We start from the raw sequence: 15,913 nt of genomic DNA on the forward strand, positions 1-15,913 counted from the left end.
GTACTACTGACGGTTATTCAAATTATCTATCCGTAATTAATGTACTTTAATTACAAAATTTCAACTGTAATTAAAGGAGTTATAAAGTAGTTAATCAGGCATAACACTTGATAACGGCACAAAAGCATTGGCAAACAAACTTTCTAAGGCCCTTTACACGTGAACCAAAGTACGCCCACGCAAACCAACAAAATCATCGGATAGGGGCAACTATCACCTTTCCGAAAGTGGTATTTGTTTGCGTGGGCGTACTTTTGTTTGCGTGTAAAGGGCCTTAGAAAGTTTGTTTACAAATGCTTTTGTGCCGTTATCAAATGTTATGCCTGTAATGTTCTACATTGTGTAATTAATGTAATTAAAGCAGTAGTTATTGGAATTATTTAATTACAGCCGTTGCCTGCGTTGGAGTTAAAGGTTATTGCGTGCCCCTTGCGATTCAAGTCAATTGATCAACTCACTTGAATTCAATTGGCTTGAAAAGTTGAGCTTGGTCCAACTTTTTTCAATTCAAGCGAGTTCATCAAGTCAGTTGAGATCAATTCGCGTTCTAATCAGTTGAATTCAACTGACTTGATCAATTGACTTGCACTGTCTAAACCCAGCTTACAGTTACAGGACGCATAAATGGGGAGACGGCTGATCATTTGATAAAATTCGAATCCGACGTTGGTCTTTCGATGTCTGCTATCACCAGCCATGTCTTATGCTGCTTTATGGGCCAGAATCGACCAGAACTCAGCCAAAACAGCTATGCTCTCCGTTTGTATGTTGAACGATCCGCGAGCATTCATTCCACTGGGTTCGGTTCATTCAAACACTCTCTCGTGTACACGCTTCACCGTTATGGCTACGTTTGCACCGGTTCACTATGGGATGATCCCATGCAAACAGGTGGCCAAAAATATGTTTGTCGCGTAAATTGATTGTTTGGTACATTACTCGATGAACATTTCAAATGGTCCTATCTGCTTTGATCGATTCTCTCCTTCTGTTGATAACCTATGCAAACAGATTTCGTGCTATTTTAACCACATAGTTTGATAAAACAGATTCTTATCTAGCGTCCAAAACCACAAATACAACAGGGAAACGTTCTGCTTCTGAGTTATCAACGAAAGAGAAAGTCGATGAAGAGAATTAATCAATGCAGATAGGACCTTTTGAAATGTTTATCTAGATTAGATATATGTATTTGGGCATATTTCTACCCTTATAGTACGTTCAGACTACAGAGTTATAACATGTTATAGCACTATCTTGATGGTGGTTTCTGTGTTGCAATTATTTGACAACCGTTATAACATGTTATAACTCGTCAGTCTGGCCGGCGTTTTAAACGCTGTCCAGACTGGAGAGTTATAACACGTTATAACGATTGTCAAATAATTGCAACACAGAAAACACCATCAAGATAGCGCTATAATATGTTATAACTATGTAGTCTGAACGTACTATTAGCTCTTTAGTTGGAGCGTTAAACGCTGTCCAGACTGGAGAGTTATAACATGTTATAACGGTTGTCAAATAATTGCAACACAGAAACCACCATCAAGATAGCGCTATAACATGTTATAACTCTGTAGTCTGAACGTACTATTAACCTTTGCGTACCCAAGCTTTTTCATCTAAACAAATGGTTAAAGCCTCCATCTCATAATTTCTTGACCGATGTTGATGAAACCACTTCGATCAGATTTTATTTCTAGTTTTGATATCGGTATATTCGATTTTATAAGAAATAGATTTTCAATTTATGAAGATGGTTTAATTGTTCAAAACATTAAGATTTTAAATTGAGCGTTCCTACGATAGTGCAGTTGAAATCACCTTTCAAAGCAGCGTCTATGTTTAGACTTTATTCCCTCATAAATAGTTTCGAGGAACTTGGAGAAACTTTTTATTTTGTGAAAATAAACATGCTCGGTGCGTAATTTCGTCCACAATTTCGGAAAGCTCAGGTTTCAAGCTAAAAAATGGTATACTTTTCTATGACTTATCAGTTCTTTCAACTTTCATAACTTGTATTTTCTGCTAGTCATATCAAATTAGGCAGCTAGGGCATTTACTTCGATATGGTAATACGCATATTTTGAATCAGTGAAAGTCGGTCTTCTTCTTATTGGCCACCGGAATCCCCATAGTGCGGCGGTAGTGTATCCAACTTCCAGTTCCACAGCGTCGTTCCTGAAGAGAGAGAGAACCAGTGTTCATTGTTTGTTAAGGCGTGCAGCTGGTAGGACGCAAAAACGGGAACCTCGCGGTTGCCTTCGTTCTGCACACAGAGTCAGTCGGTCACAGAGTCCAGCCCATAGATTTACTCCAGTCCAGTCAGTCCAGTGTGTATGTGCTGTGTGTATAAAGCAGAATAAATATCCAAAGCAAGAAAGAAACATAGAATAGTGTTGTTGTTGTTGAAAAATAAAGTGCTGCACGGAGTGGTTCTCTAACATATACCTAGAGTCCGTGCACCGTCGTTTACGTATATGGGAAAAGTGGCAGCCAGCAATAATGTAACGATACACGACGGCTTGTGAAGTCGGTCTTGGTATTAGAATACACAGCCTGCCGCCGAGGAGATATTGAATGCAATCGCGAATGCGTCGTCCGTTTGACATATCGATAAAATAGTTACGGGACGGGAGCTGGATACTGCTTTTTAGTATCATCGGTTTCGCGTGTGTACTTTAGGCTAAAATACATATTGCAGTGGAGTTGTTGTCTGCAGCTGCAACAAGGAGTCATACTGCTGCAGCAGAGCATTTGGGCGGTGTTTGTGAAAGAAGTGCTTTTTCCTTAAATATAATAATTGTGCAAAGTGAAGAAACCGAACGTATAGAGAGGAGTCCATTCATAACTGGACGGCTTATCCATCATTCATCATTCATCCCAATAGGCTAGCGCAGTGCACGGAGTACTGAAACGGAGCAGAAATGAGTGCAATCAATAATAGCAGACACCAGAAGCTAGAACAGCAAGTAAATAATCGGAAAACAGTCTAGATTTTTGTTTGTACATATACCTATTCCACACCCTTTAATCACCTATAATGGAGGCATTTGTTTGGGTTTCCTCAGTGTCCCCGTCGTGGGGTGAAAAAAAAAGGCTTTTCGCCGTCTAAGTAGAAGATTAGTCGCTTTCATTCTCGGCTATTGAGGCGGTTAATCGACACACTGAAGGGCATCATAAAAGGGAATTACCGCTGGCAGTAATAAAATACCAGTAGTAAGTCATCGCTGGAGACTGCGGAGGTCTCCGCAATGGAAATTAATTTCCCGCAGTGACGCTCCATTCCGTCTGGTTGTAGTGCTTTTACGTAGTAAGCGACTAGGCATGTAAACTTGAAGATGTTTTATTCAAAACGAGTAGGAAAACCCCATCACAGTGTGGCGAGGGGCCGCGCAAATGGGTCATCTTAATCGATTTTCTTTTCGTACCCCAATCGCGTACTTACTCTCGCGTTGTTTTTTTTTATCGTTGTTTTGAAAGTCCTAAGAAATAATAACAATACGCGCTATACCATATAGAAATGAGAGAGTTACCTACCATAACTCCGCGGCTGTGGGTTATTACAACTAGGCTCGAAAACTAGTTCTACTTTTCTTTTCTGATGTCATTATTCAAATGCCGAGCTGCTGATGATGAAACGAAAACAGAATAATCAACGAAATCCAACAGGCCCGTTGGATTTTTACTGATTGGCATAGAGGTGTTAGCGGCGGCGGTGGTGTTAGCGTGACTGCCTCTCACTTCAAAGGGCCTGGGTTCAATCCCAGACGGCGCCGCACAGTGGGTCGGAATCAAAAGATGTGGGACATGGCTATTGACTGTAACATTTTGATGTCTTCTAGAATGTTTCTTATTTTTTTGAGTAGTGAAAACTTTTGTTTAAGCGGGGTATACACCCAGATAAAAATAATAATTTTTTTATGCCTTATTTAAATTGATGAACATCTATGAAAACATTGTAGATGAAGTCATTTTAAGATACATTGTTGCAGACAAAAATTGTCTATCTCCCAAGTGGACGAAGTTATAGGGTGAAATCAAATGGTAATATACCCTTTAAAACACGTTGTTTTACCATAACTTTTTTATTTGAATTTTCCCATTTTGTTCAAAGGTGTTCAAAGTCAAGCTTGGGACTATGGTTGTCAGTACTGGCCCCCTTTTGTGAGTATCAGTATTTTCAGTACGAATGAATTTTAAGAAAATAAATTAAAAACAATTGGAATAATACCGTATTCCAAACGCACGGCAGGTTCTAATAATGTAGTCAGGATCCATTTCTCTTCAGGTACGGGTCAATGTTTGTCTGACGCTTGCTGTACTCGGGTGGCGTTTAGAACAGGCCTTGGCCTTCATGACGCGCCACATTGAGTAATCCAGCGGATTAATATCGGGGCTGGATGGCGGCCACATATCCTTCGCCCAGAACGGAAGATGTTCCTGCAACCACTTCTGAGTGCGGTTCGAGGTGTGGCACGGATCCCCATCTTGTTGAAATACAACATTTGGCTTCGGACCGTACTATTCTTTGATCCACGGAAGAACATACAGGATGCTTGGTCAGATACACGTTCTTGTGCTCGTCGGCCACGTCTTTTACCGGAAGAGAACTAATATACCGGTCGGTTCTGGAATTTGATACGGGATCGACGGTAAACATGCTCAACTCAAGATTTTCTTGCATCGTTCGACTCGTAGCTCCCGGGTGCGGTTGGTAATCATGTGAGTTTTTTTTCCATGCCCTCGACTTCGCCCCGCAATCTTCCTTTACGATCTTCCGTGCCATAAAGTCACTGATCCCGTGTTCCTTTGTCATTTTCCTTATTGAACGCACTGGATTCAACCGAATCTTCCTTTTGATAGCAGCGATAACCCTCGGAACCCGAGGTGAACTCGGACGACCTGTGGCGGATAGTTGTCCTTTCTTTTCTCGGTCTAAAACCCTTTTGCCGGTCCACCGGGACACTCCCACGGCGATTGAAATGTCTTTTTGCGACATTTGCGCGTGGGACAAATCACGAATACGCTGTCACTTCGTCATGGTGCAACTGTCAAACTAAGTAAATCATTTTCTTTTATACACAGCCTACTACGGTATGAGCTATAGGTTACGTGCATTCAAAGAAAACCAAGGCATTGTATGCACAGGTGAAACGGGAACCTTATTTGTACGATGGTGCAAACATTATCACGCATACGGTAATTTATTCAGGGTGGCAAGTGCACCAGGAAAACCAGGAAAACCAGGAAAACCGAGAAAAAGTCGGGAATTTATTTTCACCAGGAAAAACCGGGAAAAACCAGGAATTTCATAAGTCCACCAGGAAAATGATCTTGTTTGTATAATTTAATGAAAAGTTTCTTTTTATAATCAGGTCAAAACTAACCATTTTGTTCAAGCTAAATCTTTCACACAACTAAACATTGATGAACAAAATTTACCCTGAGAATTTAGTAAATATATTTTGTATTTATTTTTAATTTAATTTTTTTCTCGAATCAATTGCATGTATGATTTGTGCTTAATTGATAGCAGACTTAAGCAGTGCCGACGCGTAACTACTTTGAAGTACCTGTTCAACATGTTCAATAAAAAAGTTCTATTTCTAAAAACTTCAGATAAGGCCTTCGAACTTCATGCAAGTTCTACAAAATTCGGGAAAGTCTTACAAGTTTCAGGAAAATCCTGTGAACTACTGTGATGACCTACGACGGTCAGGAAATCTCTCCGAACCTTCAGAGAAGTTCTACAAATGTCAGAGAAGTCTTACGAACTTCAGGGAAGTCCTTTAATCTTTGGGGAATAACTACGATTTTTACAGAATTTTCTACAACATTTAGGCATTGCTTAAAACTTAAGGATAATCCTATGACACTTATGGATTTTTTTCCGATCTTCAGAGAAGTCTTCAATACTCTTGGGAAGTCCTCTAAACTTAACATAGTTCTCCAAGCTCAAAAAAGTTCCTAGAACTTCCGAGTAGTCGATTGAACTACTGGTAGTCATGGCAGCTCTCCAAACTTCAGGGAATTTCCAAGAAATTAAGGAAAGACCCACAAACTTTTGGAAAACCCTTCGATATTTAAAGCTTTATGAACTTCAGGGAAGCTCTTCTAGATTTAGGGTCCTCATACATTCAGTTAAGTCCTTCAAACTTCAGGGAAGTCCTCAGATCGAGAAAGTTCTTTGAACTTGAAGGAAGTCTTACGAATTTCTGAGAATTTCTACGAACTTCGTGGTACTTCTACGATATTTAAGAAATTCCTATGAATTTCAAAAAACTCGGAACTTCAGGGAAGTCCTAAGATCTTAAAAAAAGTCCTTCGAACTTCAGGGAAGTCTCATGAAATTCAGACAATACAAACTTCAATGAACCCTTCAGGAAAGACCTTAACGCTTCTGGGAAGTTCTACGAACTTTAGGGAGTTTCTATGAACTTCAGCAGCCAGTCTTTTTAATAATAAGAGTTATTAAACAAGCGTTGTTTATGAAATTTTTTAATCATATGATTTTGGAATCATGTTGTAATCAAAATTCCGCTAAATAAGATCCTTAATCGTTGACAATTTGCGGAAAATTTAAACAAACTGGAAATCCGTAAAATTGTTAGAAGCAAAGGTTTGCTTAAATAGTCCTCATTCATATCACACTTCGCAATTTCACCTTGAGATAAACTAGCCCGTTGACTAAAAATCTCAATAATAAAGTTAAAAAAAAATCACAGTTTCAAAAACAGAAATCTCAAGATTTAGGGGCTTATAGATCTCTAAGATTCAGACATTAGATAGGCTAGCTTCTTTACAGCAAACAATCAGATAAAGATTTCCCGGGCATTCACAAGAACCTTAATACCTATTTTGGTTTTTGAAATTCCGCATTGTGCGAAAAATGATGGTACAAGGATTCACTTTATCTTTTTTAATAAAAATTGTATTTAAACATGGTTTTTAAAACCAGGAAATTTTTAAATCATTGACCAGGAAAACCAGGAATTTCAAAATGGAAATTCACTTGCCACCCTGTTTATTGAAATGAGTTCGTCTTGGTGTACTCTCGCGCATGCTTGGCATGCACAGTTCTACACACCAACTGCTCATTTGTTAATAACTTTTTACTCAGTTGTTGAAATTTAGTTTCCTTTAAAGTAATTGATAGATTAGGATCATAGTTTACTGTAGACATGTAAAGAGTGGCTATATCTTATTATTTGAATCAACACGAATAAATTTTTACACTTAAAGTCCGAGATGTGCAGTGAGCATTTCTCACTTCATTTTTTGCAACGCAAAATCAAATACAGTTTATTACTAGAATTAAAATATCCTTTTTTAACCTATTTATAAAAAAAGTTTAAACTCTATTCTATCGACTGCTTCAAACAGAACTATGTTTCGTCAACTCTGTGCAAATTTATTAGCAAATGAGCAGTTTGTGAGCAAAACTGTGTATGCCAAGCAGTGCTGAGATTTGTCATTGTCATTGACAGACTTTTGCGCGATATTGACAAAATTGTTTTTCACATAGTCAATGATAGACTTGATCCTCAAAAAAATCTTTGTCAAAATCTCATTCATTTTTTCGTCAATGACAAAGATTCAACTGGTAACAGAAAGTGTAATTTCTTGCATTCTGAGACACATTATTGTTATCCAAGCCGTTCAGGACGTAGATGCTTATTCACTTTAATGGCTCCATGTAATTGTTTTGCTCAAGCCATTTAATTTCATCTCAAATTTAGCATATAAACAAATCAGCACATGTTCGTCACTGACAAAAATGCTACTGACAATTGACATGGTTTGCCTTGACGATGACTGTTAGCTCAAACGAGTGACCAAAGCAGAATTTTGAGTATCACCGAGTATTGTCGAAATTTTGCAGCACTGATGCCAAGCATGCTGTCACGCTTAACGTCACTTCTTTAAAAATAATCCTATAAAGGTGCCAAAAATTAAAATGTCCATGTTACTATAACAGAGAAATCATTTGTTTATTCAATGTCTTGAATATCCTATTACCATGATTATTTAATTTCAAATCATGCTAAGCAAATTCAACGCATCGTTTCTCATATGATACGACGTTTCCAGACAGGTTAGGTTAGGTTATCTTTATTCAATGAGGTACATAGAGAGGTGAAGCATATCGTGAAGCATATCGTGAAATATGGTTGTATTAGTAATCAAAAAAATCAACGTAAACGCAATTAGTGACGTCACTAATTGCATGTATCGTACAGGGATTTTACTCACACAACTTAACCGACTGCTTCACCTCGGTAATCCAGCTCATTGATCTTTATTAGCGAGACTTTCAGCCAGAGACTGGTTCATCTCTGGACGAATATTGGGGAATCCAGAAGGGGTCCCCCTAGTGACAGAGTTTGAAATAGCGGTGGGGACCCAGAAGGGACCCCCTAGTTATAGAGTTAATGAGGTGGGGTATCCAGAAGGGACGCACTAATTAGGAGAAGTGGACAGTCCAGAAGAGACCTCCCTAGTAACGGAGTATTTGTTTGTCATAGTTGGCTGTCGAGATGCTGTCGTAGTTAGTAGATGTTCCTGGTTTGGTGCATTTGGTCGGCTAATTGTTATGGTGGTGTATTCCGAGTCCGTTATAGAAGTTGGTTCTGTTTCGATGCAGTGGGTCGGTTATGGTTGGTTCTTGTCAGTGCGTTAGGTCAGATGTTCTTATACATGTTGGCGTCCTTGATGAAACATATAACAGCTACTTCGGTTGAAGGGTCATTGGCCAAGGCGTTTCTAATGTTCGTCGGGATCCCATAAAGATCCCTAATTCCCTGAAAACCTGGGCAATTCACTAAGAGGAGCTCTACCGTCATCGTTGTGTTGCAAATATCATAGTGTTTTCGGAACGAAGTCGCACTTCCCATATTGTGGGTCGTCCGAGTTTGTCCTGAGCGGAGACGAGAAAGAATCAATTGGTCATGACGGTTTGGGGAACCTTGGCACTTGGTGGTTTCCCCTTTGATTTTATAGAGGAACGGTTACCTTTTGCTGGCCCACTCCTGGGCCCAAGCATTCCGCAGTTTGAACTTCATCCAAGTCTTGATATCAGGTCCTGGAACGATTTTAGTAGCGAGCCTTCCAGATCGGCCTGTAGCCACAAGATGGTCTGCTTCACAATTCCCCCGGATGTCGTCATGCCCGAGGATCCATAAGAAGGTAGTGTTCGACGGAGCTTCCAGTTGGGTCCCTTGGATCCAAGGATGTCTGGATGTCTGGGATTCCAACGCTGTTAGAACACTTGCAGAGTCTGAACTGATTCAGAGTGGTTTGCTGGCCTGCATGGTAATGGCGTGAAAGATTGCCGCACTTTCCGCAGAGAACACAGAGCACTGGTCCAGGAGTCGGAAGAAAAAACTGGCAGCGGGATCTGCAATTCCAAGGCCAACTCCTCCCAAGATCTTAGAGCCATTCGTATATCTGTTTCCAGACAGCGAAAAGTACAAAAAGTGCTGTAATGGTAAATTTACAGCTGGTTACTCACTAATTTCCCGTATGTGCGCCCGCTCCCCGTTCAGGTAACATTTGTTTGCAACAAGAACATAAAAATACTTATTTTTTGTGTATTTTATTTTCAGTTTAACGGTGGATCAAAAAGCTACGCTACAGTCTTTGGACCTTCTTCATGGGATATAAAGTTGTACCAGCTTCCGTTAAACGCAAAAAGTTTTACGATCTACTAAAACTAGCCCTGATGAAGATCTCAACTCCTGGATCTAAATCCAATCATAATGAATAATTCTTCAAGATCTTTAAAAGTCTTGATTGTTCAGAAGTTTTCGATGCATCGCTGAAGTTATTGGTACTATCCTAAAGATCTCTAAACTCCAACAAATTTCTCAAGCTATACCAGAGTTTCTCAGAACATTTCAAAAGTTCCCGCAATTTTCCTGCAGTTTATTGATCTATTCAGAAGCTCCAAAATTTTTCAAAACTTATGGTCACATCCTTTAAAATCTTTAAACTTATCACCTGAAGTTGTCGATCCTCCATGACAATGTTCCCTAAATTAGCAAGATGTTCTCAGAAGTTCCTTAACGTTCAAACAAATTTTCCTGATATTGATAGATTTTCCCTCAAAACACCGCAATATTCCTGAAATTTTAGAATAAATTATTGAAAGTTCCAGCAATGAATTAAAGAAACTGCTTTGAAGATCTATAATCATCCTACTCTGGACATTCCAAAAAATAATGAAAGTGCCTAAAAATCTAAAAACTTCTTCAAACAAGTTTTCAGGACTTCTCTGAAGATCTGAGAACTTTATTTACGGTTTTGTGAAATTCCCTGAGTATCTAGTAACGTTAATTGAGCTGCACTGAGGTTCTCTGATCTGCTCTAATGTTCTTGAAGATACCCGGAGTTTCGTGATGTTCGCATATAGTTCTACACCTAAAGATTTCCCCTGAAAATTTCTTAACTTCTGTTACGTTTCCAAAATATGTATGAAGTTTTCTAATTTTCTCTGGACTTAAGTGTGTGCATTTTCTCTAACCCACACTGGCCAGCAGTGTTATTATGGAAGAACTCTCTCTAGAATGTCGCATTTATGGTCAATGTAGACAGCTTTAGTCCGGGAGTTAGAAAGTGATAGCTCTATTGCAGATCCAGCAACCCATTTCAGAATGTCTGGAGAGTCACGCCCATTCCGAGGTTACTTTCACTTACAATAAGCCCCGCATGTATGTATTACCTCTATCAATTAGATATTAGTATTACACACACACACTTCCAACTTCAAAATGTTCTTTTGAATCCTGGCACGTATTTAGTTTGTTTTTTTTTAGCTTGAGCTTGATTGACCGCCCACGGTTGCTACTCTGTTACTGCCAGATCAGCTGTAATTACACAGAAAACCAATAGACGATGCTTGGGACTAGCAATCATCCTCAATGTGTAAAAACTGGTGATCTTAAATTAGGCAATACCAGCGCCGGCCACGCCCGAACACAGGTCAAGAAAGGAATGGGAAGGATTGTGTTGACATGACACTCGCTTTGATGGAAGCCGAGAACACCTCTGCACTTCCACGAGGAATCACTGGGATGTTGGATAAGAGGGTTGGGTTTGCAGCAGGGTTCGTTTTGGTAAACGATAAGCTGAATTGATGTCCTAACGATCATATAAAGCGAAGGAGCTTGGGACTAACCTCACGGTCTTCTGCTCAGTAAGCAAAAACGTTTGCCACTAGGCAGACGAGCACCTTTTTAATCACCGAGTTGCTGTTATTACCATGTAGTCATATTAACAAATAAAACGATTGACGAATCTTGAATGTGGATGGGCCTGAGATTAGACTCATGATGTTCTGCTCAGTAAGCAAAAACGGTTGCTCTAAGGCCACCGAGCCCTTCATATCACATAATACCGTTGCTCAAATTTGTGTATCCATTCAAACCCGGAACCAACGACAACAACGAGTTTCGCAAAATACACGATACACAAGCGATTTTACCATAAATCTCTTTGATATGCAAGGACCTGGGACCGCGTTTTTCTGCTCAGTAAGCAGGCCACTGTAACCGACGATCTTTCAAATCCGAAAACTAAAAACTACGAAAAAGTACTTAGGCCTTCATTAAGTTCCACTTTCACGCGACGTTCAATGACAGGGTCCTATCCAGGATTACATCTGAAAAATCCAAATCTGGCCAACGCCCACCTAAACCTGTTCTAATCCACCTGAAATGACTAACGAATGGAAGACTTTGACTACCCAGCCATGCAATAGTCTCATTCCGTGCCTTATGGCAACTTGATGATTCTATTGCGCTCATCTTTTGGCACCACCCAGGGGAGACTTGGTCCTGTACCCAATGCTTAACTTATCTCCATTCCACTCAGCTACTCGCAATTTATTGTGATATAGTGGGCGGAATATTATTATATGAGACAATTCAATGCAGACGTCTTTCCAAATTTGGCAGATCGACAGGTAATCGGTGAGTTACCACGATAGTTGCTATTCAACAACTCGACAACGTCCCATCGTCAACGCCTGCTATGAGAATTTCCCATTGCAGACGCCAACGAAATGACGTCATCGAGCTATCGATCAACTACCCTGATTATCGCCTGGTACCTTATAGCACGATGCTAGGAGGCGAACCGGAAGAATCGATGAGCTACCTCTCCCCCCGTATTTAGTTTGTTTTTTTTTTTTAAATAGTGAAAAGTATTTGGATTGGTCTCACCATATTAATTTGATCCTGCAATCCATGGGTTCCGTAGTTCCGAACACAAATTTTCTTGCACTGCCATGCCTGGGAGGATGTTTGCGTCTAGTGCTTTCCCCAGGAACCGTTCGCGGCCACCAGTTACACCCCGTTCAGTCTTGGGCGTATCCAGCGAGGCATTTTTCAGATTAGTCGCAATCTCCGACACCGGCAAGAGACCAGCAGCCGAACACTCTTGCAAGCGGAAAACTTGCTGATTCACGGCAACGTCTTCCAGCGAATCACAAACAAAACTCGCGACGGACACATTATCAGCACTTTCCTGTGCTAATTCAGCAATCGGACCGGGTTAAAACTCGTCCACGGTGACGAATCTCTCAATAGAACTACGCGCCGAAAGTGTGGCATCCGAACTCGGGGAACCGGGCTCCCGGGAGGCAATGAAACCGACACCAAACAATGGAACTGAAGCTGCGACGTAGATTTTGGAGGTTAAATTCAAGGTCAACTGCCTTGAAGGCGAACCAGCCTTAATGCCGGCGCAGAATAGATACGTTTTCAGGTTTTTTGACAGTTAGCCCATACATTATCTGTCAAAAAACCCGAAAACGTATCTATTGTGCGCCGGTCTTCAGGCTGAAAGCCTCCTTAATAAAGATAAATCAATCAATCAATCAAGGTCAACCGAATCACTCAAGGCGGACCTTTTTTCTTGCTTCTTTCTTTTGTCACTGCATGTTTCTATTTTTCACTTGCTATATTCTTCTCTTCTTTTATCAAATTTCAGCACAAAATTAACAAATTCAAAGTAAAAAAAAAAGTTTAAGGTGATACTCTAAGGAAGCCTTAGCGTGAAACTTCAAAGGCACAAATGTCAGCTTGCACAAAACATACAAATTTGAAATTGCTACTCTCTGTTTATAGTAGCACAGCAAACAAGGAGTAGCGATTTCAAATTTGTATATTTTGTGGAAGCTGACATTTGTGCCTTTGAAGTTTCACGCTAAGGCTTCCTTAGAGTATCACCTTAATTCGCTAACGAAAAATACGCAGCAAAAGAAAAACACGTCAGCTTTCAAGCGCGGCCTACTACAATCATCCAATTTTCTCTGGACTTAAGTTTCTCGGATTGTTCCTAGAATTCTTAGAGCTATCCTGCATTTATAGAAATTATCCTTTACAGATCTTTAAACTTTCCCAAAAGTCTGGATTTTCTTAAATTTATTGGAATCCCTGAGCATGTCTGAAGATGTAAAGAACTAGCTTGACTGAGGTTCTTGAAATTTCAATACAGTATCCACAAGTTCTTTGGACGTCTCTGAAGTTTTCTTGACTTCTCTGACGATCTTGGAACTTCTTAAAAGTTGCTGCCGTTCCTTGAAGCTGATGGAACCACCCATTGGAAGCTTCCCTGAAGTGCCCAGAATGTTATAGAATTTCCCAGTTTTTCCTTATCATCGGGCAGTCTGTCCATAACATTCTCCGAAATCCCAAGTATTTCCTTTGCATTCCTCGGATCTTCATGAGTGTTTTTATAAAATTAATAACCAACTCTGATGATCTATCCTGAAGTTCTTGTTATTCGTCTGAGGATGTTTCTGAAACAGCTCTGAAATCAATGAAACTATCCTGAAAATCTCTTAACATCCCGACGTTTTTACAGTTCCTTGAATTTATTGGAGCTCCTGTGAAGTTTCACATTTTTTTTTTATTATGTTCTTATAACTCTCCGAAAATTTTAGAAATTTTTGGAACTTCTTGAAATAATTTCACGGTATTTTTTAAAATTTTGACTGCCTTATTTGTTTCTATTTTTTTTAATTTGTTGTAGAACATTAGAAAAAATACAGTGTTCACTCGGCTGTCGACAGAAGCAGACCACTCTCAATGTGTGTCACGCGATCGTCTGTTTACTCGGCAGCAACCATTGTGTGGTCCTCCTCATTGTTATTCATCAGCAGTTCTTTCGGTCGATGCGTCGTCGACTTCGGAAAGCAACCGTTTCGCGATGAATGTGTGAGTGCTGACCACGTTTTGCGTCCATTGCTGCAATGAAAGCGTTCTTACCCCCCGTTGGCGAATCTACCATACAATGAGCTTCAAGTGGCTCCCGTTCTGGTGGATTATGGCTTATTTGATTGCGGAAGATAAAATGTTTATTGTGTTGTACCTTTTGACTATAGTTTTAAGATGTATTGTATAGTGAACAAGAATCCTCGGCTCTGTAAAGTTAATTCGGTTGTTTCGTGTGTTTCAGTATGTTATTAAGCAACATTTCAGCTTTATTTTCGAAAATTTCCTGCCCAAATTTTTTCTTCACTGTTGGCAGCCTTGCAACCAGACAGATGCAGGCGATGTTTTTGTCACTTGCGCTGTCCCGCAGCACTGAAACATCGAAAAAAAGAAATAATTAGTATCCGAGTTCTTTATTAAAATATCAAAAGTCTAACATACTTTTTTTTCGAAATTCGCAAAATTACCGTAATGGCGGAGTCAGAACGAAAAGGTTAGATTTTTTGTTGAATACATTTCTACTTAAATGCGCGTTGAAATCAAAATTGAAAAGTTGGATTATCCGAAAAATTTTATGTTAGATTTTAGATAATTCATTTTTACACCGCAGGCAGAAGAATCAGCAAAATTGATCGAGTAGTCTCTGAGATTTCTGTCTTGCATGGTAAAAAAATGTGGTTTCGTGAAAAGGGCTTCCAACAGGCTGGAAATATATTTGAAGCTCTCAGAACTAAGTAATTATACAGTTATTCAATTATCCCGCAATTAAACAGAAGGTCTCAAAACAGCCACAAAGCTCACGTAACTTCCCTTAACATATTTAAACTCAATTGAAGTCATTTAAAATAAAGTTCTTGCAATTTTCCCGAATTTAATGGAACAGTTCTTGAAATTTTCCTGAAATTTATGGAAAAGCACTGAGACCATTCGAATCTAATATTAAGGGTCTTGAAAATTTCCCGTAGTTCTGGACGTTTTTGATGTTCTCTGTGTCCCCAAGAACGGTGTCAAATTTGAATGAATTTGGTTATTATCAGGATTTTCGGGAAAATTTTAAATTTTGTATGGGAATATGTATGGGAACCGGATCGGTCCTATATATTTGCTTGCCAAAAATCCAAATATTGCTCAAATTTCTCCAAATCTCGGACTTAGAATTCTTTACAAAACAACTTTGTAGAAGACTGCAAATCAATTTGATCTTAGTGCAAAAAGTTGCTAATCGTTGACCTCAGGTCAAGTGCTCTACACGCACCTACAAGCTCATATGTTAGTTAAATGAATAGGTTCTGCTAAAAACTATTTTTTCCAGGAACACCCTAAGTCAACTAAAAAAAATTGCTCTAAAACGAGAACGACAAAAATTTGCGCCTTGAAAAGATCTAAAAGTTATTTGAAGACATCTTTTCTGAGAAATTTGAAATTAGAAAACTAGAGCAAAACAACTTAAATTCTTCAAACAAAAAAAGTTCGATTTTTGATTTCAATGATAATAAGAACCACCTTAGAAAATGAGGGCCTAACTATAAGAAACAACTTTGTAGAAGAGACTTTCGGTCTAAAGTTTCAATTTCAGGTTCAAAACATATCCTTCCTCCTAAATCTCCATTCTGGACCACTGTGCACTGTTGAGCGTAGAATAGGGCGCAAAAATCATGGTTAAAGGGTGGAATTCAATTTGATCTTAGTGC

At 39.4% G+C, this 15,913-nt stretch overlaps 1 protein-coding gene across 1 annotated transcript in view; it reads left to right on the forward strand.

Annotated features, from left to right (window-relative positions):
* Positions 1–2,232: 2,232 nt before the first annotated feature.
* The window catches only part of ktub (Tub domain-containing protein ktub), a 116,853-nt gene continuing 103,172 nt past the window's right edge, over positions 2,233–15,913 (forward strand). Inside the window, exon 1 of the mRNA XM_065217553.1 lies at positions 2,233–2,975. Within this exon, the coding sequence (XP_065073625.1) occupies positions 2,931–2,975 (45 nt within the window). The 5' untranslated portion in view covers positions 2,233–2,930. The remainder of the gene's footprint in view (positions 2,976–15,913) is intronic.

Source organism: Ochlerotatus camptorhynchus, unplaced genomic scaffold (assembly GCF_037179485.1).
Source record: "Ochlerotatus camptorhynchus isolate MF236.1 unplaced genomic scaffold, CSIRO-AGI_Acam_v1.1 ptg000077l, whole genome shotgun sequence".
Lineage (NCBI taxonomy): Eukaryota > Metazoa > Arthropoda > Insecta > Diptera > Culicidae > Ochlerotatus > Ochlerotatus camptorhynchus.